The 24,065-nt window shown below is 35.1% G+C and overlaps 1 protein-coding gene across 1 annotated transcript in view; it reads left to right on the top strand.

The window, feature by feature from the left end:
• Nucleotides 1-2,862: 2,862 nt before the first annotated feature.
• The window catches only part of LOC145776224 (uncharacterized), a 40,718-nt gene continuing 19,515 nt past the window's right edge, over nt 2,863-24,065 (top strand). The window contains exons 1-17 of the mRNA XM_082587625.1: nt 2,863-2,926; nt 9,148-9,276; nt 9,583-9,732; nt 10,789-10,938; nt 11,512-11,661; nt 11,869-12,018; nt 12,217-12,366; nt 12,567-12,716; nt 12,907-13,056; nt 13,658-13,807; nt 14,745-14,906; nt 16,555-16,689; nt 18,175-18,309; nt 18,779-18,934; nt 20,692-20,847; nt 21,176-21,325; nt 22,982-23,137. Of these exons, the coding sequence (XP_082443751.1) occupies nt 2,863-2,926; nt 9,148-9,276; nt 9,583-9,732; nt 10,789-10,938; nt 11,512-11,661; nt 11,869-12,018; nt 12,217-12,366; nt 12,567-12,716; nt 12,907-13,056; nt 13,658-13,807; nt 14,745-14,906; nt 16,555-16,689; nt 18,175-18,309; nt 18,779-18,934; nt 20,692-20,847; nt 21,176-21,325; nt 22,982-23,137 (2,443 nt within the window). The remainder of the gene's footprint in view (nt 2,927-9,147; nt 9,277-9,582; nt 9,733-10,788; nt 10,939-11,511; nt 11,662-11,868; nt 12,019-12,216; nt 12,367-12,566; nt 12,717-12,906; nt 13,057-13,657; nt 13,808-14,744; nt 14,907-16,554; nt 16,690-18,174; nt 18,310-18,778; nt 18,935-20,691; nt 20,848-21,175; nt 21,326-22,981; nt 23,138-24,065) is intronic.

The raw sequence follows: 24,065 nt of genomic DNA on the forward strand, positions 1-24,065 counted from the left end.
CGACAACAACTCTTCAACAAACGGAAAACTTCACTCTGTCAATCTCGGTAACCGGTCCTGCGTCAAGAGCCTCTACAAGTATGCGAAACTACCAGGAATAACTTATCAAGGCTTTACGAGGATAAAGATTCAAAACCAGATAATTTGCAGACACCAAGACTTTAAAAGGAAATGGATATTTACTTTGCCAATTTCGGTGACCGGAACTGCGCCGGTGGTTCAGCCTCTACAAGTAGCCTATGCAACTAAGCCAGTAATGAGCTCTCAAAGAAAATTTTTTTTATCTTTATTTAGTTCAAACATAAAGATCGCCACAATCAGTCAGTCCTATATGTTGTTTAGAGTACCAGTAATCTGTTATTTTTCCAGTAGCCTAGACAGTATAGACTTTGAAACAATGGTAAAGTTATCGTGTAGTATTTAGTGTCCTATAAGCACCCAATCAATCATATGAGGTAAAATTTACGCATTTATGAATTACTTTTCGCTTGGCTTTATTGTTCTCTTCAGTCGCATAAGCATGGCCAATCTCATATTACAAATCATTGAGCACCATATAATGTAAAGATGACTTAGAATAAATGTAAAAATGTTACTCGACTTAAGAACATTATATAATCCATTGACAGGCTTAGTATTTTTGTGTTTAAAAGTTTTCTCCTGGAATAAGTTTGCTTTATCATACCGGCTCAATGCTGTATGGAACCTCAAAGATTTAATAAGCGCTCAACAGATTTTTTCCAAATGATCAAATGTAAAAAGCAATTGTTTTGAAGCTTTTAGAAATTTTGGGGATTTTTAAATTTGTTTTAATATTTTCATTCATTTCTCATGTGAAACAAACTGTTAAAGCGTCAAGGTCAATACTGGAAAACAAAATCAGGAAAGTTACTTCGAATAAACTTGACTGGACTTTCCGAAAAATCAATGGCAATGTGCAGCAGGCTCAATTGGGCAAAAAACAGTTCATCGTTTTTGAAACAGAAACTGTCATTATACTGTTTTAAACATTTTTAATAGCCCACGTTTTTATAAAATGTATCCTATGGTGGAAAATTATTAGAACTGTTGGCAACTACACGGCGAGGGACGTAAATAAGTTAAATGAGGATAAACCACTTCCCTAGCAACTGTAATCTTTCATGTGAAACAAACCACAAATATGCTTTAAACTTTTGCAAACTGAGCACGAACTTTGTAAGTAGGCTCAAAATGAAGCTACCCTTACTAGATGAAGACAATGTCCACAAAAATAACAGATCAAGCTTTGTAGTCTACTGTACATGCTAAGGGCTGGTGATAACAGGTTAACATTTTGAGAAAAATTCAATATAGATATTTGGCTACTTTCTTCAGCGTTGGTCTGTGAAAATTAATAATTATTGGAAGAGTTGTAAGCATTCTCGGAGACATCGTCCCGGTCATCTAAAAAAAACACCAAAGAATAGTGACAAAAAAATGAAATAGCGTTAAATTCAGCATTCAGCTAGTGCTTATATTAGTATGCAGTTTGAATTGCACTCAAAGTAATAATAGCCATTAGACGGAGCAACGTGTTGCAGATTGCTCTTAAAATAGCCCATTTCCTATCCTTTCTTCCATAATTAATAGTCTGCCTGAATTGGCGGCAGTTTTAAAGGCCATGCGTACGTATAGTCTACACATCTTACTATACGACATGGTAAATTACAACTTATAAATCTCATAAACTATGCAGGATAAGCAACTTTGCTATGTTAATGTGACTATTAAGCCAGCTGTTTACTACGATGCCCGTAGAAAACTAAAACTGCTGCGTCATCAATTTGAAACTACACTAAATGCTTCAATAAAAACCACATTTTTGACAGTTTTTACATTTTGATGTGATGTAGCCTACTTCAGTCACTATGTTCAGGATTGGCGCAGCATGTCTTTTTACCTATGATATAGCAGGTATTACAGCACATGTGTTTAATAGCGACGACACAGATATCATGTTGATTTCTTTCTCGTATAGTGAAGAAACCAGTTTGTTGGCAACTTGCCTGGTATATTAATATGGGGGAACCATACTTCGTTCCAAGTGATGACGAAGCACGACCGAATATCCTAAGAATAATACTTACCACTTCACAGGCTAGACATGTCGAAAATGAATGACGCTTTTTGCACGTCTTCGTTTTTCTGTAGAAGTTGACTCATAATAATTTATAATTTTTTTATAATCAAAGTAATTTGACGTAAGCTGTCATGGTTGTTAGATTAAAGTGGAGAAAGTGTTAAGCTAACGGGAGCATATCTTATTTCTGGAATGGCATATCAGGAAACAACCGTTAGGTGAATAAAACGCAGTAATTGAAGATAATTTGATCTAATTTGCAAGCAATCTTCGGTAAATGGTTCATCAAACTTCTATTTGGAAGTCTAATGACACGTGATAACAAAAAAATCCCTTTAAAACGATGTTTAGAGATTAGAAAGTGTTTAGATTTTCAAATCCTGCTTTCAAAAATCAAAAAGTACAATTTGATGCAGCATACTTGTCATCAAATAGCTTATTTATAGTGTTGCTAGAGTTATGGAAGCATTGTCTAGTGACCGCAATACAATATTATGTGTAATCTCAAGATGGAATCCTGTTTTAAAACCTTTTCCAGTAGTATTCAAACTCTCTTTCACCTTGTTTGCCCTTTGAGAAAGGTTAATAAACAGCAACGTAAATTTTTACAGTGCCTCCAGCTTAATACTACTAAGAACAATTTTTCACTATCAACAGAACGTAGGCTAAGGGTACAGGTTGGAAAAGACTTATTTTATTTCATGAAGATACGCTTGTAAGTTCTCAATTGAAATTGCAAGCGAGTTCCATAATCTTCAAAAATGGGAAAAGTTTTGTTCACTGTTCTTATGGCAATGCTTCAGTTTTGGAATATCAATGCTCAAAGTAAGTTTAATTTCATAAAAATGTAAAGCTTGCAATTTTAATGATTGAATACTGAATAGGCTATATTCCAAATTTTTACAGTAAAAATGAAGAGGAATCTTTTCCCGTCTTTTTCTCTAATTTTAGTTTTAATATTAAATTCCTAGCTTCAGCTATAATAAATAAGCAAATTCTAGTAAACTGCACCATCTGTTAAAATAGCGATTATGGTAGTATCCTAGTTTTTTAAATTATTTTTAAGAGGCACACCTTCTTTATTACCCTAATAGATAAAGCTTATTATCTTTTGATATGTTAAAAATACGACATTTATCAAACTATAAAAACCACGTGATGGATAATGCAATACGGAGATAAAAACAATAAAATTTTTGCAGAAATCCAGACTAGCCTATGTGTTTTTAACCACCTAAATATGTTGTTAAATTTATTAAAGAAAAAACTCTTGCGGTCTCGTAATTGTGCTATGTATAGACCAAACTCAGGCCATACATCTATATATTACAACCAACCACTATCACAACTATGTCTACTTGTGGCTATTAGTTCTAGTTATAAAACAGTCGAAATTACGTGATGTAGGCCATTTCATGCATGCCGCTGATACATTATAGGCTACCGTAGCCTACTTGTGTACACAAGCTGTAAAAATCTCATCTCGTTTCATAGGGTTAGGTCTGTTTTTGGAAGAAATATCCTTTATGTGATAAAAAATTAAAACAACAATAATTTCTCCTCGATCACGTTACAAAATTCTGAAATATGCTTCTTTCTTGAAGACCATATTGTATGACTTACGACTTATGTACTTACAACCTATTGTCCAGAAGTAGCTTTGTGTTACCAAATAACTTATATTTCGAGTTTTTCGAATCCTTTGATTCTAACATTTAAAAAAGCGTTGACCTCTTTTCTGTAGACAGAAGGTTGCGACACTGGCTTATTCAGCTTAAAAATGATGTGATGATATTTACTTGCATATGTTGCGTAGCCTGTACATCAAAAACAGAGATGATTCAGACTAAAACAACAAGATTATTTCCAATAACGTATGATGTTAGTTGTACGGAAATGCTCTTTGACTTTCAAGTTGTGATAGTCTACTTTGCAAATCCTTCACAGAGTTTGCACTAAGCAACCATATTGCAAAGTATGTTAAACCATACCCAAGTTGACCAAGCCATGGCCAGCAAACCTCGGGGGGTCGCCAACCTATTGCCCACTATTGTGGGATTGTAACTTAGGATTGAACGCACCAACAATAAAGCTTTTAAGCAACCGATTTTGGTTAGGGTCTCGTGATCGCATGATTAGGCTAGCTCTACCACAAAAACTACAAATCCCAAACTGTAATCGATCGTCCGTTATGTAACTCTTTAGTATATTACATAACGTATATTCGCATAAATAAACTTTTTCAACGAACAAAATAAAACGGATTTACTGTATTTGACTATTGCTGCAAGGTTTTATTGACACAAAACAATTAGCCTATAGAGTGTTCCTAAGTTTTGTAAACCAAACATGTATGAAAATACAGCTGAATAACAATACCACACAATGCAAGCACATACGTAATAAACATTGCCCATGTTTTGTGCACAAAGTATAATGAAAGTATGAAGTATATAAAGCACAAAGTATAAAAATTATGTGACAACATCGAAAACGCAGAAGTCGTCTTTGCATAAAATATTGGCAGCGTCTATTTATCTCAGCTGATCGACCTTCAGTGTTCATTTCATATTATTCCAAGAGAAATGAAACATAGTAACTTTAGCGGGTTTAGCATACTTTATTTCACACAAAATATAACATAATTAAAATAAAAAAAACTCAAACGTTTTCGACACGTACGTGTGTCCTCATCAGGAATTAAATCTGCAATACATAAAATGAAAAATCGTAAGATAAATTTGAATATGCACTGTAACTGTAACGACACTCTGGACTGAAAGCACAAACTGAACAAATGATACGAGAATGATTGCGAGTAAATTATGAGGTGGGAAACAGATCACGTGAGGTGTAGACTACAGGCATTGGACAAAACAATTACAACACACACAAAAGGATTGTCCAATGCCTGTAGTCTACATCTCACGTGATCTGTTTCCCACCGCATAATTTACTCGCAATCATTCTCGTATCATTTGTTCAGTTTGTGCTTTCAGTCCAGAGTGTCGTTACAGTTACAGTGCATAGTCAAATTTATCTTACGATTTTTCATTTTATGTAGTGCAGATTTAATTCCTGATGAGGACACACGTACGTGTCGAAAACGTTTGAGTTTATTTTATTTTATTATGTTATATTTTGTGTGTAATAAAGTATGCTAAACCCGCTAAAGTTACTATGTTTTATTTCTCTATGGTTCAACAAAGCAAACTCTCTACCAAAGCTTTATCATATTATTCACTAATAAGCATATTTTACGGGTTGCAAACATTACTAGTTTGTTGTAAACCGCTTATAGCCTACTTCGAAGACTTTTGTCAAAAGTTAATAACTAGATCCAGGTCTAATTAAAACGGCTACTATGACTGACTACGACTACTATGACTGACTGCGTTAACACCATCTCGTCCTTTTGCGACAAGTTTGTTTATTGAGCAATGACAAAATTGCATCTCAAATTGGTGAAAATTCAGCATTTTAGTCGTCGATACGGGGGCAGTAAACCTTAAGTTTCGAACATGCCTTTTCATAGGAAATTTCTGGGTACATCCCACTTACAATTTATAACTAGCCAGAAGAAAAATTATAAAAACAATTATGTTAAAACGGAAAGTGAAATTTTCCTCTTTTTTTCAAAAAATTGAAAGTTTGACCCTCCTGCGGGGGCAGAAGATGCACCCCCAAACTGATGAAATTTTGCACACATAACTTTTTTATTCATGTACTACTTTTTATGACTAGCCGTTTTTGAATTTCGAAAAAAAGTCAAAAACGACCCATCCTATATATTACACACTCTTTCACGATGTTATTTGTTGCAATTTTAGTTATCAGCATAACCTAATCCCCTGATTGGTTTCATCTGCCCTTTTCCTTGCAAATTTGTAAGGAAAAATTTATTTATATTTCTTGAAAAGATGTGAGAATGATAAGCACAAACGAATGATACCATATAATTTGTGGTGTTGTAAACGTTCATCAGTCCTCACGACTAATGTAAAAATGTAAATGTTTGGTTTATAACTGTAGATTTGCAATTCACAGTTCTTCGAAAAACTTTCTGTAAAAACGTAGATAAATATAATATTCGTTCAAACAGTAGAAAAGATGCAGATCTGACTGATTTAAAATTATAGTTGCCCAAATTTGGTAGTTGAGGTTGAGATAAGTTGAACCATAAGATGTGGATACTCGTTTCCTTGTATAATGACATTGTGAAACAACTCCTTTTTACATTCAGTATAGTACTGGTTTCCCTGACCGACAAAAAACTTGTTTTCTCATCGGCTTAGGGTGAGGAAGGTCCGTTAGCCTGCGTCTTTAAAACGGTTCTTGCTTGCAATTGCATTGAATGTCACAAAGTGGCATTGTTTGTTTTGAATTTTCTGTGGGTTTTCTTTATTGGATTTTATGCCACGGTTAGTGTTTGTGCACTTGACGTAATGTTGCAGCCAAAAAAAGTTTATTTTGCATCATTGTAGCAAGATTAAGGTTATAAAACGTCAGTTTAACTTACCTTGGTGACTGGTTTATCATACTACTACCATGAAGTAGGTTAAACCAACACAGTTATTTTTTTAAACGTGATTTGGCTGTTACACTGAAAGTTTTGGTATGGTTTAGTCGACTAGCTCAACACTCAGCAATAAACACGAGAATCTCAAAGGTTGCTGCATTATTAAACGGCGTTACACAGATCACACGACGTGGTGTGTACGATAGGCAAGGAGTGAAAAACTGATTTAAAATACATAGAGCGAAAAAGACGAACCGCAAGCATTAATTGTCTGGCGTTTTATTTGTACGGCCATGACCACCTGGAGATGCGGCCTGATACGTCACACTTTGCAGATTTTGATTACAGCTACTGCTAGTGTTTGACTGACATTTTCTGAGATTTTGTTTACTTTTGGTTGTCTCTTAATGATATAAAAAAAATTGTTGCCTTGGGGAAGCCGGAACAAATGAGAAAAAGTAAGTTGAAAAACGCTCAATCAGACTGTTATTCAAAAATTAACAGTCTGAGTAAAATTTTCGAAATCAAATTGTGCTTTTTTTCAACATCTGATGATGTTAAAACCTATTGTGTCATCTGGGGAAAACAGTAAAGAAAGCTTAAAAATATAATTTTTAGAAAAATTCATTTAAACATTCGTCCAAAGTTGGCATAATCTGGAAATTTCTGCAAAATGTGACAAATCAGGCCGTATCTTTAGGTAGCCATGGTATGGCTTACTAAATTTGGTTTGATACTCATTACTCAGACCTGCCCTGGATATGATCTCAAATTGCTTAATAGAAACGTTATTTTGACATGTTGCACATGAGAAAATGTGATCTTAACTGCACTTTTTGTATAAAATTCAAACTCAGGTGTTCCCCCCGCTCTAATCGATAAATATCTTGTTGACAAACCGATGTAGGCTATGTCAGGTTCGCATCACGCAAACAACTGAATTTATACACAAAATCAGAACATAGAGTAAAAGGCGTAGGCGAATTTGGTTGGAAATATCTGCCTATTTTGAACGTTTTATATCAGGGGTTCTTAACCGGGGGTAAATTTACCCCTTGGGGGTAAATTTCACCTACCAAGGGGGTAAATTTACTGAATCATAAATTAAAGCAAACTTCATTTTTTCCTAGTGTTGCACTCGATTTTGATTCAAATTTATGCTTAGGGAACGTTCAAATATTACGTAACGCTTTTTTCAATCCCCCCCTCCCCCATGTAACGCCAACGTAACGCTTTTTTCAATCCCCCCCTCTCCCATGTAACGCTTTTTCACTACGAATTCAGCACAAAAAACTACCATTCCGTACCCCAAAGCGTTACGTAACGTTTTGCTTGAACCCCCTCCCCCCCGATGTGACGCTAACGTAACGCTTTGCATAAACCCCCCCCTCCCCCTCGAAGGCGTTACGTAATATTTGAACGTTCCCTTAATGTAAGTTTTCGTCTTTTTCTTTTATCTCCACGCAAGTAGACTACCAGTTTCCTTTCAGCAGCGTATGTGTGCTACATTTTTACTGTACTTAACCTAATTATTGCCAAGGTAAATCCATACAAAAAAGGATGTTTTGCATTTCTTTGCATGGTTGACTGCACACGATGACATCACAAGGGGCCACCAAAACAGTGGGGGTAAATTTTACTTTTTTCATTCGGCAAGGGGTAAACGAGACAAAAAAGGTTAAGAACCCCTGTTTTATATGCAGTATAAATGTTGCAATGAATTTCTTTTTAACGATTTTGGCTAAAAATGGTAAATCAAAACAGTTGCTAAGATCGTTTTCTTCCGGTATATCTTTGGGTTTATAAGGCTCCCAAAACGTATCAATGTTTAATCGAAAAAATATGAAGGGTAACCATTTAAACGTAGTGTTCTTTTCAACTTATTAGTATCCCTCTGGAAAAGCAAGTCCATCAAACAAACCATATGAAATTCTCGTGCTTATTGCTGAGTGTTGAGCTAGTCAGAAGCACTGTACATTTTTTAGTTTTTTTCCTGTTGATAAATTTAATCTTTAACACTTAACCACTGTGTTTTGTTGAGATGTAAAACTATTGTATATTACTCCTAAACAGGAGATCATGTGATGTCGAAAACGTTCGAAATTTCTTTCACTGTATTTTTTTCTGTAAATGTTGTAATGAACTTAAATATGTTAAATCTGATTAAGTTACTATGCTTTTGTATGGTTATGGTGGAAAACGACAAATTTTCTATCAAAGTTTTATTATAATTTTCTATCAAAGCTTTGCGTATATTTGATTTATTTATATCATTTAAGTTATAAATGGAGAAGATAAGAATTTTCCATCGCAACCTAAGAGCTCCACAGTGTCCAACATAGAGATTTACAATTACATGCAAAACATGTAGATAGCCTACTGCACAACAAAAGTTTAAGAAAGTGACGTTAGACATCTAGTAAACCCAGAATCAAAACATATGCAGTATGACTGATATACAGTAGATAACGGTTTAGCCTCTATGTGTTTATTTACGCATCTTAGGCATATGTCGTATTCATTTCAGGCTGCGTAGACTCTGGAGGAGGCTGCATCCTATTTAGATCATTGTGCAATTCTCCTAACTTAAAAGCATATTTGGAAACTAACTGCCGAGGTACCTGCCGAAACTTATGTGTTTCTGTAGAGGAGGCAGGTGAGGCTTGTCTTTACATTTCTTACATCGAACTGACTGATTTTTAACAGGAGTTAACCAGAACCCTACCTGCAAACGTTTTAATTTCAACAGTCTGATATTTTCTGAAGTTATTCAAAATACAAGGTAGCCTATCACTTTATTCAAATTAAGTGTGACTGAATTCAAGCTCCTCTGAAAAAGACATTCTTTACGTCCAAGATTAAGAAAAATGATGTAACTTTTGCACTTCTGTGATGCAAACAATCGTTTTCAAGCAACATGTGCTCGTCTTTTGTATCCATCCAACACTTTTCAATGTTCCAGTTACACCAGAATATTCGAATTGGCAATCTTCTGGCTCGTGTTCTGAAACCTGTGGACCGGGATCAATCACTGAAACCAGACAATGCATTAAAGGACTTTGCAGTGAGCCATTGACCAGGACAAGCAGTTGCAACCTTAGGGATTGTCCAGGTAGGCAGTAGAAAAAATTCACCCAAAATTGTATTATCTTATAATCTCTCTTGACTTTATTTACTGAATAAAAAATTAACATACTGTACACCAACAATGGATATGAAGTCTGGAAAGTGGAGATTTAACGCTAATTTTTTATTATCTTTTCTGTTTTCGATACCTACCTATTCTACCTACCAACTGACCATTGATGACTAAGGACATGTATGCTACGCTTTCCATGTCAAATTCAGCAAGCTGCACTGTTAACCAGTTTTTAACGCTATTGAGATAAAAGGAATTGTGACTCTGGGTATCTATATGGTCGGACTGAGAAAGCTTCTTTAAGAGCTTATTCCTGGCAGTTTCGCATACTTCTACTGTAGAGGCTTTGTGTCAAAGAGGCAGGCCGGATCACCGAAATTGACAGAGTAAAGTTTTTTATTTTGAAATGTTGTTGTTTTTGAATAATTCTATCCACTAGTATCCACTGAATGGAGAACAGTTCTTGAATACGTTAATTAAGCGCATAAACCGAGAGTTGAACCAGCGCCGATTGATCTTGCATTTTTTTCTTAAACAAAGTCGAACGCATATCCAAATCATCTATCGGTCCTGACGTGTCTGTCATTAAAAACATGCCATCCTTTGTTGATAAGCATTTCTACACGCTTCGAATTTTAGAAACGTTTCATCCTTTGTGCAATATTAAAAAAACACTAAGCAAGCGTCCATCGTAGTTCTTTCCATCTAATACAACGACAAACTTAGAATACTGATAGGAAGTGGATAAGCTTAAACAACACTTTCCTAAATTTAAACTTTCAACAAGTTTTTAATTTATGAACAAATGACACTTTCGGAAACTTTTTCGACTGCAATTCAGGTAAACGAAATCCGGATTATAACTTTTTCACAGATCCACGTATGAGACGTTCTTTTTATGTAGATAAACTGCTTTGTTACATTCCAAGATTTAAGCATTTAATAACTTTCGTTATGTTATCAATGAGCTTTGTCCTCAACTGAGTAAAATTGGATTTTCTATCAATTTAACCTCTTCCACTGTTCTAGTTACCCCAGAATACTCGAATTGGCAACCTATTGGAACTTGTTCTGAAACATGTGGACCTGGATCAATCTCTGAAAACAGACAATGCATTAGAGGCATCTGCAATGAACCGTTGACCAGAACAAGCAGTTGTAACCTTAGAGATTGTCCAGGTGAAATTAAAACAGTGTTCTGATAAACTACATTAGCTACTGTATATTACCATCTTTCGTTTCTATTTGAATGAGCTGAAGATGCTATTGCTATAGCGAAATCGATTCTTAATACATTACACTAAGAAGTTAGATTGTTGTGCAAACGCCAGCATTTGATGAATGCAAAATAGCAGTACCAGCAAAATGAGCAACATTATTTTATAGCTTAAATGTTTGGTTTTGGTTTGGTTTTGAATAATTATCTTCGGACTGAAAAAGCCTTGATAGGTTATTCTTGGCAATTTTACATACTTGTAGAGGCTTTTTGACGCAGGGCCGGTCACCGTGATTGAAAAAGTGAAGTTTCCGATTGTTTAAGTGTTATTGCTGGAGAATTATTTCATCCATTAGGTACCGTGATTGGAGAACAGTCCTGAAATGCGTTGCTCAAGCGCACATCCCGAGAGTCGAACCAGCACTGCTTGATCTTGAAGCTTCTTCGTTCACGAAGTCACGTGCTAACCAACTGAGCTATCGGGGCGGACTAGGGTAATGGTTTTTTGCGGATGTTCCTAATTTTCAATGTTTCAGTTACACCAGAATATTCGAATTGGCAATCTTCTGGGTCGTGTTCTAAAACTTGTGGACCTGGTTCAATCACTGAAAACAGACAATGCATTAGAGGATTTTGCAATGAACCGTTGACCAGAACAAGCAGTTGTAACCTTAGAGATTGTCCAGGTAAAAGAGTAGCAACACGGTACTTTAATTAACTTCTAAATTGCTATGGTTACTAGCCTATTGGTGCCCTTTGGTGGTATATGTTAAAAAGCATTTTTGCAAAAATTTTGTGTAAATTTTTTGATTTTATTGCTAAATTTAGATACTGACACGTAAAGTCGATTGTTTTTCTACAAATTAAAATAGAATTATTTTTCAATGCTTCAGTTACACCAGAATATTCGAATTGGCAACCTTCTGGGTCGTGTTCTAAAACTTGTGGACCTGGTTCAATCACTGAAAACAGACAATGCATTAGAGGATTTTGCAATGAACCGTTGACCAGAACAAGAAGTTGTAACCTGAGAGATTGTCCAGGTAAAAGAGTATAGCAACACGGTACTTTAATTAACTTCTAAATTGCTATGGTTACTAGCCTATTGGTGGTATATGTTAAAAAGCATTTTTGCAAAAATTTTGTGTATTTTTTTAAATTTTATCGCTAAATTTAGATACTGACACGTAAAGTCGATTGTTTTTCTACAAATTAAAATGAAATTATTTTTAATGCTTCAGTTACACCAGGATATTCGAATTGGCAACCTATTGGAACTTGTTCTGAAACATGTGGACCTGGTTCAATCACTGAAAACAGACTATGCATTAGAGGATTTTGCAATGAGCCCTTGACCAGAACAAGCAGTTGTAACCTGAGGGATTGTCCAGGTGAAATTGTAGCGTACCGGTATTTTAATTAACTGCAGCAAGTTGTTAAATTAGTATTGGTAGTATACAGTATGTCAAAAATGTACTATATCAAAGCTTTTATGTTAACTTTATATTTCTATCAATAAAAATTAGTGAATAATACGAAAAGTCGATTGTTTTTCTACAAATTAAAATATAATTATTGCTTGGTGCTACAGTTACACCAGAATACTCGAATTGGCAACCTATTGGAACTTGTTCTGAAACCTGTGGACCTGGATCAATTACTGAAAACAGACAATGCATTATAGGATTTTGCAATGAACCATTGACCAGAACAAGCAGTTGTAACCTTAGGGATTGTCCAGGTGAAATTAAAACAGTACTGTACAGTTTGTATATTACTACGGTTGATATGTCAAAAAGCACAGTTATAATCGTTTTGTGGTAACTTTTGCACTTGCATCAATATAAATTGTATAGGCCTACTGGTGACAGTGAGCAAAGCAATTTTTTTTTTCGTACAAATGCAAATACACTTATTTTTTGATGCCATAGTTTCGCCAGATTACTCGAATTGGCAATCTTCTGGCTCGTGTTCTGAAACCTGTGGACCGGGATCAATCACTGAAACCAGACAATGCATTAGAGGAATTTGCAATGAGCCATTGACCAGAACAATCAGTTGTAACCTTAGGGATTGTCCAGGTGCGTATTTTAGAGAAAATATGTAGGATGTCAAGTCATCACTAAATAGGAGGTGCTTTCTTCATTTCATTTGGTTAAATTTTGAACGTGAAATAATAAAATGCATTCAACAACACGGGAAAAGTACTTCACCGGGGCAAACACAAAAGCATGATAGTAGTTGTCTATGCAGACAAGGACCCCCAATTATATAAACATCCAGTGTTGCAACCCTAATAAAATAAACAAGCAGTAAATTGAGACACAGAACCTCCTGTTTTGATTGCGTTCAATTTCGATCCGTGTAGCTTATCATGTTTTTTGTTTTGCAAAGCATCCATTTCATAAATATAGCTGCAACAGTGATTTTAGGTAAACTTAATAACAATGTTTGATGAATGTAACTAATTTTAAAATTATTTTTGTTGATGTGGTGTCACTTAAAGTTTATAAGAATAATAGCTTGGTCAAAACGACGTAACTTTAGGTTTGTCATTCTTGTTTGCAAGAATAACTTTTACATAGAATAGAATAATAAACTAATATTAAATATTTTGCAAAAAAAGTTTTCCTTTGTTTTTGTTTCCATTTGTTTCTATACAATAATGATTTGTACTTTTAGTCTCACCATCTTACACGACCTGGCAACCTATTGGAACTTGTTCTGATACCTGTGGACCTGGATCAATCACTGAAAACAGACAATGCATTAGAGGATTTTGCAATGAACCGTTGACCAGAATAATCAGTTGTAACCTTAGGGATTGTCCAGGTAACATATAAGCAATATAAGGTGGAGTTATTTTATCTGTAGTTACATTTTAATAATTTACTGATACCAGACAATGCATTAGAGGGTTTCACAATAAACCATTCACCAAAAAAAGCAGTTGTAACCTTGGAAATTGCCCAAGTGATTTGTAAGCGTTATTATGATTCAACACAGTTCTTAAATTTCCTTGGTTAGTTTATTGCAGGGCTATGGAGTCGGAGTCGTAGAGTCGGAGTCGGAAGGATTTTGGCCTGTCAGGAGTCGAAGTTGTTGAAAACAAGACTAAACAATAAACAATAAAAATTTTGTTTGCAATTTTTCTTTTTTTTTCAAAATGTTTTTTTTGTTCTCTGTATTGCTGTCAGAATCTTTTCCAAAAAATAAAAATGTTTGTTCTTTTCAGATTTTGTGAAAGTCGCCGATTAAATTTCAATTACCACTTAAATGAAATAAAATTTAACAATTATAAAAAAGATCAAAAACATAAAAAATCAGTCATCCTTCAAAATCTGGCAATAATGAAGCTGGAGTCAAAGTTGAAGTCGGCCAGCTATAAACTGAGGATTAAGAGAAGTACAATTTTTGCCTAACTGCACAGCCCGAGCTTACTTTTAACTTGAGAAGGTCACCCAGTGCACAACAAAGTCAACTTCAAGGATTTGATTTTTCGGGCTTCTTTAGGCTACGGCACTTTTAAAGTTATATTTTTCAAGTGCAACATATTTGTTAGGAAATTGATTTGATGACATCAATGATAAAATAATTTTGCAAAAATTGATACTTCCACTTTCTAATAAATGTTTTGTTCATGATGAGTTATTGAAACTCTAACACTTATGCTATAAATTTCAAACTTAGTTGCATACCAAATTTGCAAGGATTCATCATTTGCAAATTACCTCTTTGTTGATTAATTTTATTATGCATACTTTCAAAGTTGTAGGTGAAGGATCTTCCTACTCTGATTGGTTTTCTGCCGGATCTTGTTCTGTTTCTTGCGGTGGGGGTGTTCAAGACGAAGGCCGCAATTGCATCAGTGGGCCTTGCCCAGAGCCCAAACGAAGAATTGTCCCCTGCAACGATGATGCGTGTCCATCAAGTATGTTGTTACATGCAATACTTATCATTTTTAAAGCATGATTTGCTCAATATTTAAGATTTTTATATTTCCAACTCAATGTGCGGCACTTACTGTTTGATCGAAAAAACTTTCTTCTGTTACCATCACTTTAAAGACGCAGGAAGCAGCTGATTCACCGACTGATTTTGTCTTTCGTTGCTTTCTGCCTATTGTTGAATTGACTCAGACAGCAAAACCCGTTATTTTTACATCGATTCAACGTCTTTGAATCAATATAAAAATGATGAGTTTTTCTATCTCTGGAATTTGTTATGGTAATTTCGTAGTTTGTTAATAGTTTTTCGTATTGATAGTCTTCCAACAGTCGAAATAAAAGTTTCTGTTTCTTTCACGTGGTTATAGACTTCTTAATGCTTGACGCATTACGATCATTAAGACTGAACCGATTCGTTGTCTTTTCAACACTTTTCATGAAATTGGGCTATTTTAAAAATTTACCAAGGCATTGTTTATTGATCTTGAGCTTTTATTTCTAGATTTTGTTTACAGAGATGTAAGTTATGTTTGTTTACAAAAAGAATCTTTCTGTTAATAGATCTACAGTATTGATATTATCTACAGCATCTACAATAGATTAATAAATCTACAATTTCTATCCTCGGATTAAAAAAGCTTCTTTGACAGTTGAATTTTGACAGCTTCACATATTTGTAGAGTCTTTGCACCACTGATGCAAACCCGGTCTTTGAGATTGACAAAGTTGAAGTTTAGATCGTGTTTATTATTCCATGAATTACGTTGCTCAAACTCAATTTTCGAGAGTGTCATTTATTTTTGAATACTCGGACGCTTATCCAAATGAGCAGCTATCAAAACTGACTGGCATAGCTTTTCTCTAATCAAATTTCTACTTGAAGGAAAACACAGGTTGCATAACTATGCCACTATATCTATTAACCCTTTGAAGGTTGGGGGGGCTGTCAATTCAACTTTTTGTATCAAGAGTTGTATCTCTAAAGCCACAAAGGCTGCGACTACGAGATTTCTTGACTTTTCCTAACTTTTATTCACCTCTATTGAGCAGAAATCTTGAGCGAATACAGGTTATAAATTGAGAGATAATTGCATTTCTCAGCACATTCTCTGAAATATTTCATATTTTATTGTTCAAAATTTTCCCACCAGCTGGATGAAAGTAATTAATTTGGCCCATGTCTCGTTAATCCTAAGTGTTTCACAGCGTGAAGGGAGTTGACTGTATGTAAAATTATGTAAAAAAAATTTAATCAGAACATTGCAATGCATGTTCTTCATTACTCTACCAAAAAATAATGTGTAAACTCATGCATCAATTACAGTCATAGGTCACCTCAACATTTCAACGTATATGAGCAGTTCTAAAATTCACATAGTTTTAATTTTCGGATATGCTAAATGTGAATAATTTTACAAAGTGAATCTTAAATTTTGAAACCGTACCTTAAAAAATAAAAGAGATATCACTCCTAAAGCATAAGAAGAATCGACAGCCCCCCCCCCCCAAACTGAGCAAGACTCCAGCAGCCCAACCTTCTAAGGGTTAAACAAAATTTTGCCTAAACTTCCTAATCTTTGTAAAAAAAAGTTTATAAAAATGAATTTCGAAGTATTTTACTTTTTTTTTCAGACTGTGCTGATGTTGATGCATATAGGTTCACATGTCCACGATATGTATCATTTTGCACTTCCTCATTTACATTTTTTCAAAACTTTGTGCGAAGAAATTGCCGAAAAACTTGTAACTTTTGTGTTGATAACGAAGGTAAGATTGTACTTTATAATACAAACACGTCACGTATCCCTTACAATCTGTAATTGAAGATTTCGTTTTAAGAACTCCTAAAGTTACAAGAGAAGGTCCTGAGAAAAAATAAGTAAAATTTTGCTCAGCTATAGTAAACTACACATTGGTCTAAATTGTACTGTACGGATCGGTGTGACAAAATAAATCAGATTATGGCATGAAATTTTATCCGGGAAGATGCTTTGACCATCAAGCTATAGGCCTACTACACAACACTCCAATTTCCAAAACTCTTGAGTAGTTCTGGTACTTAAGTCATAAACGAAACTAGTTTCTATGCGTATACGATGAGCAAGGGACAATTTCACCTGTGCCATATTAGCTGTATTTATATTGATACCTATGCACTTATGTGTTAGTAGTTTCCACAGGCCAGAAATGTAGCAATAAAAAAGTAATTGCGCTTGTCATGCCCAATTAACAAAAAACCGTTAGTTCAATGAGATCGCTGAAAGAATCGAAAAATAAATCACGACTTTATATACAGCATACAAGACATATACAACAATTGAATATATTGAATACTACAAAAAACTTTTATTTTGACAAGAACTATGATAAAGAGAACAAATCCACGGAATTAGAATCATTTAGTTCAAATATGCCTTGTTTCAATTTAAAATGGGATTTTTAGCTTATAATTAATGACATCAGTCGTTTAAATTATATCTTTTAATGTCCAGCAAACAGTTGTTTTCAACAAAGCCGTCTGCAGAATGACCCGAAGCCTAAAATCGCATTTTTGGTCCTACGTGGTGTGAAGGGTATTACGATAATCCCAATTTCATCTAAGACAATGTAACAGCAGCAAACGAAACCAAGTAACAAGAGATTTAGACTATAGGTGATATACAAAAAAACACAATGGCGAAAAGTTTCGGCTATATCGGGATAAATACCATGTTTGCTGCTTGGGTTCTTTTCCAAATGGTTTTTAAAAGTAAGCTTTCCCTTAACATTATAACAATAGAAAAACCTCAAGAAATTTTCCAACAGAACAAATGAAGACTTGCGTTGTAGAACTACTCAAGTCACATTTTGTGGGAATTGAGTTATCACCAAAAATGTCTAGTATGATGGTCAACGCCGCCTGTTCCCGTGCAAAATTTGATTGAAAAAGGCTTAATTTTTTATAACACAAACTGGTGTTTGCACACAAATAAAAGATAAACCAACATCGAAAAAATCTTTGCTTTATCTCAAAAGTCATATTTTGGACTTAGTATAGATCTTCAAATTAGATCTTTAATGCTGTTCATGCTGTTATTTCCTTTACTGGGATAATTACTTCACTTGATCTGATTTGTAACACAAGCCTAATCAACAAATATTATACAAATTTAAAACAAGCTTGTTTAGTAAACAAGGTAGCTTACACACAATCACACATAAACAATGTGTAGCAGTTTACCTTGATATGTTTTTCTCGAATTGATGACGTAGTTTGGGGACCGTTCGGATCGGGTACGTGTACTGTGACGTGTGGATTTGGAGAAGAAACTCAATATAGGCAGTGTCCGGGTTCGTCTTGCCAAGGATCAGATCACCGGACAATCACTTGTATACTGCCACCTTGCGGTAAGATAAATAATTCAATTTAAAATTCTCATGAGTACAGTAGGTGTAGGCATAAAAGATAAAAATTGGACTTAATTTAAATTCCTGACGAAGACGCAATAGTATATCAAAAAGGTTCAATTGATTTATTAACCCAATGTTTGTGAATTGAGCAACAAATTGTTTCCGACAATGTTACTTGGCTTTGCAAGTTTTTTCCAAATATCGTATTGTATGGTAAAGGTCACATAATTTTGGCATCTGCGAAAGTAGATTTATTTTGCTACTCTTTTAAGAAACGAAATCTTTAGTAGCCTAAAAAAGTGAAAAAATAATAGACCACAGGTTATAATGTAAGCTCTCCATCGAGTTGAAAGAGCTTATAATGTAATTAATAACTCAAGTGTTTGAAGAAAAACGAGTGAATTAAATGGGTAGGCTATAGCTTGTAGTGAGTGATGGCATTTCCAAGTTTTTAATTTGTATTTAGATGGCGAGCAGCCGGTATACTCAGCGTGGGTTGATAGTGGCCAGTGTAGTAAGACATGTGGAAGCGGTCAAATTACTCAGACGCGTAGTTGCATTAGCGCACCTTGTGTTGGACCATACACAAGGACGGAAGCCTGCAACCTAAGAAATTGTCCAGGTACTTTGTATTGAAAAACCTTACATACTTTGATTCTCGACATGGATCTAGAAAGTTTTCTATACTTTTGTACAACATGCAGTGTGGTAACATTAACAGATGTCAAAAGGGCTGATAACCTCAGCCAGTCAAACTCCCACTCCATACGTTCCCGCCACGACAATGGTTCTACATAACTAGGTAGGTGTCAAAATGTTCGACGCCGTTCATAACCTCTAGTACTCGGTGTCGATAGGGTGATTGAGCCCCTTTCTAAGACTATCGTTAAAACCGTTTATGAATCGCAATGAATTACCTTGTTTTAACCCTATCTTAATACGACACGGGGTTTTATGAGGACACTCCACTCTATTAGTGAAACATTTCACAGAAGGAAATATGCTAGAAATGTGAAATTTCTTGACTTTTAGGTTTTATTATTTACGAATTTTCTACACCTAAACTGGTCATTTTTTACTTTCCTGCCCTTCACAATAAGCATTTCGTCTCAGGTGACTAGACATTTTCGTGCAATGTTAGTTATATATATGGTAATGTTGGTGCAATATAAATGGTAACTTAGTGCAATTACTTTGAAGTGAAGAAACGTTCAAAAATGCCTTATATTAATGAGCAAATGTAATTTTTTGTTTAGTTTAGTTATAATTCAAAAATTTTAATTTTGAAACTATTTTCGGGAAATTAGAATAAAAACCGACTTTCTGAAGTTTTTTCTTCTCAAACACTTTATTTCAAAAAATTTGTTGAGTAAAAATTTAATTTCTATACGCACAATACACAATTACACATGGCTATTACCTTGTAAAATATTTGGTTCTGTGATTTTCATAGCTCCCGTTATTAGCGATTAATTAGCACGGGGCTAAGATAGCCCGTGACGTGCTTTCCGCGTACGAAAACAGCTCGTATCAAGATAGGGTTAAAGAAGTCCTCCTCGTTAGCCGAACACATTTAATTCAACCCGAAGTGGAGCAGGCTTACCCCAGACATCGTCCTCAATCGTTGAGCACTCTGCTTTCGGTGGTGAGGTACGTCTGTGTTCCTTCGGGTTGAATGAAATGCGTTCGGCTATTGAGGTGGACTTCTTTAAAATCCAGTAGTTAATTGCGATTCATAGACGATCTTCACAATTATAGTCTTGGAAAGGAACCCAATTGCTCAACAACAACAACGGAAACAGTATAAGAAATTTTTAGTATTTTCGACCGCTCCTTTCCTATTTGTGTAAATAACGCAACACATTGCAATAAGCTGATCTAAAACCGACCAAACTGCTTTTATTTGCTAATACCATCTTTTTGTGGCTCACTTTGTAGGCTATTATATGTCACTCAACTTATGACAGTCTTGCATACAAACATTAAATCTCTGGCAATAATGGCATTGTAACAATCCACAGCAGAAACATGTAGGTAGGCCTACTATAATAGGGTGTAGGCTAAGTTATGTAATGTTAGTTAGAGTAACTAGACCATAATTGTAGGCTGCCCTATATATCACAAAAAAGTTCCTAACAACTGATTTCTACGGTAAACAGTTTCTACCAATTCAATACACATTAAGGTAGATTATTTAAGTTCACGCCATCTGTGTCGGATGTGATTGCTTTTGTTTTTGTGCTTTTGCAATATCAAGATTTAACCTTTTTCTGCATCACCCTGTCGTTAGTCACAGTTGATTTGTTTGACATGTCCAGATGTAAAGGTGTATAAGAAAGCTCGACCATTTTAAATTAAACAATAAAATTAAACTTGCAGTAATTGAGTGGGAGGCTTGGGACTCTTATGGATCGTGCAGTCGGACTTGCGGTGGTGGAGAACAGACTAGAACAAGGCGATGCAATACAGGATTTACAAGTGATTGTGGAACTGAATCTAGCCAAACAAGAAGATGCAATGAACAGCAGTGTCCAGGTGATTAGCTTTTTCTCAAAGATTTATACAGCAGTGAATTTTTCTGATCTTCCATCTTACAACACAAATATATTTACTGTATATTAATTACTAAGCGACGCAACGCTGTTTCTTTCATGCATATATATCTCCACAATCTTGCAAAGTAGCAGCAAAATATTGCAATTTTTTGTGAAAGAATCTAAACAAATTTGTCTCAATTTTACAGGTTAGATGTGCATGTAATGAATGCCATGTTTTTAACTACAAAAAAAAGCCTACTAGTTTAAGCTAAATCCAGTACATATGTTGTGTAAGCTATGCCAATTTTAATTTGCTAACATTTCAGCATGGGAGCCTTGGGACTCTTATGGATCGTGCAGTCGTACTTGCGGTGATGGAGAACAGACCAGAACAAGGCGATGCAATACAGGAATTACAAGAGATTGTGGAACTGAATCTAGCCAAACAAGGACCTGTAATGAACAACAGTGTACAGGTAAGTTGTGTTTTCACTCAATAAATTAGTAAATTTTAAATTTGAATTAGATTGTTAACGGTCATTGAGTTAAATTATATTATACGCTGTCCTGGGGAAAACTATGCTAAACTATATCACAAGGAGTTACAGATGAAAATCCGTATTTACTCCAACGTTTCGTCAATCAGACATGACAGATTTCTTCAAGGGGCTAGATCAGATAATCAATAGAAAACCTATCTAGTACGTCAGAACGAAGAATCATGTCTGTAACACAATTTACAAAAAAAATAACTTTTTGTTGATGGTTGATTGATAACATTTTGAATTCCTATTTCTTGTTTCAAAATATGACGCGATAGTGTTATTTCAAATTGAGTTTCAATTCGCATGCTTTGTTGTTTATGCAGCAACATGGTTCTGTGTTTTACCACGTAAAGCTCGTAAGCCTATTTATCACTTGATCTAAATCCGAGAAAAAGTCATTGGTGTCTGGTTAAGGAATCATCTGAGATATTGATATCATCCGAAACACATTATTATAACTTAGCTTATCTTAATGCGGAAGGCGTATCGTGTTATTCAGTTAGTGAATTTTTTTGACATCCAATCTATTTCCTAGCTACAGACCACTGAGCATGTTGTTTAGTTGCGAAAACCACCAATCTTTCACGGTTTGAATAAGGTGAGGTGCTCGAATTGATCCATATGCAATATGCATATGGCTACATCAAAATTAATAGCATCTCACATTTAATAACAAAGCAGCACAACAGAGTATATTCTTGTAAATCATTTCCATACATGTTGCGTTTAAAATCCTAATCATTAGCTCGTTTCTGTTTGCGTTTTGGGGTAAGATCAGCTGCTGACATTTACATTGTTCGTCACATCTTAGCATCCGCTAACATTACGAGCATTTCCTGTAAAAATCACCTATTGTTGTGATTCCATTGTCTTCTGTAAGTACGTTTCAAAATCAACACTTTATGATGGAACAAACTCGTCTCTGTCTATACTTGACACTTGTCGGCTAAATAGCCGAGTGGTGAGAACCCTGGAACGGCAATCGAAAGGGCGCCGGTTCGACACCGCTCAAGAGCATGCGACTGTGTCTGTGGCAGGACACTTAGTCTTAAAGGCATGCTTGAAGGTGGTCACAAAGATTGGCTTTCTTGCCTTCTCGTCCACTTAATCTAAATCTTCAACCACCGGGTGTAAGCCTGGATACGCCAAAAAAAGCACTTGGAAGAAATATGCTAAAGCAGGCCTGGGCTGGGACGTAGTCGAGGTAGGGAAAAAAGCGGGCAATTACCCTCCGCCAAAATATTTTAAATAAACAGTTCAACCTGTGTTACATCTTTTGACAGAGTTTTACAATTGATTTAGGCTGAAAGTATTTTCAGAATGCGCAATTTTGAAATATTTTTTAATTTTTTCTGGTGGAGGCCCACCAGGCCTCCTTCCGGGTCCTTTGCGTTTGCCGACTCATTACCGGGCTCACTCACATGTGCAATAATACTGATTTCCCCCTCCAAAATTTTGTACTGGCTACGCCCCTGGTTATGGGATCATGTCATAAACAATGAAATATTGGAAGAAGTTATTTTAAATGGGCGTGTAAACTATTTTTTATTTAACAATGTACGCTAACTTTAATTTTTATATTTGCAGTAATTGAGTGGGAGGCTTGGGACTCTTATGGATCTTGCAGTCGTACTTGCGGTGGTGGAGAACAGACCAGAACAAGGCGATGCAATACAGGAATTACAAGAGATTGTGGAACTGAATCTAGCGAAACAAGAAGATGCAATGAACAGCAGTGTCCAAGTAAGTTATATTTGCAACTCTTAAAGTAGTGGATATTTTTACTTCTGCTACCGAGCAACATAAATGGCAATTTTGTAGTGTTAAAACCCCGTAACGCCCATGTTACATACTGTACAATAGGTACATGCATAAGCCATGCAACATAAAAAAATGGGAAGTTGGCCTACATGACTTTGGGAAAGTAAACTGAATATTTGTGAAGGAAATAAAACAAAAAATACTTTCACCTGATTCTTTACAGCCTAATATTGCACATTTGCACCAACTTGCACAGCCAGCCTACATATTCTATGTTGGATATATCACACCTTTTTGAAAAAAAAATCCGAAAATTTGACCTTTTTTTCTTGGGCGCAGGAGTTTATAACTATTTTCTAAAAAAAACTTTTTACATTAATGTAACTATCTTCGTGTCTTTTCTTCACAACCCAAGATATGTTTTGGATTAACTTTTTACTCCTCTCTTCACCTTTATTAGCTGCCATACATATTTTGATGTTTCGTGTTGCGCGTTATTTAGGCTACTTCACGATTGCGCATTACCAAGGTGCATATAACCACAATGAAACAACTCATGTTTTCCCTTATTAACTGAATAAATGTTGCATTTATTGCTGGAAAAGTAAAGGCGTATTTTTTATTTGTTTTAAACCTTAATTTTTAAAACAAATCTAGTTTTCTTAATTAATATCTTATGGTAGCATAGCCTATGTGTAGTTGCCAGAAGACATCAAAAAGCTTTTTTAAAGTGTTATAATTGATCAAAAAATGATCTATTATTGTGAAAAATATGTTGTAGTTAGACCTCTTCTGTAAAAACCATAACGCATTTAAACGTTTGGTAAAGACTAGTATGAATTTATTCCTGGGTTTTGCTATCTGAGTGACACGACAAGTTAGTCAGACGGGAGCAGGGACACCGTCACAG

Source organism: Aplidium turbinatum, chromosome 8 (assembly GCF_918807975.1).
Source record: "Aplidium turbinatum chromosome 8, kaAplTurb1.1, whole genome shotgun sequence".
Taxonomy (NCBI): domain Eukaryota; kingdom Metazoa; phylum Chordata; class Ascidiacea; order Aplousobranchia; family Polyclinidae; genus Aplidium; species Aplidium turbinatum.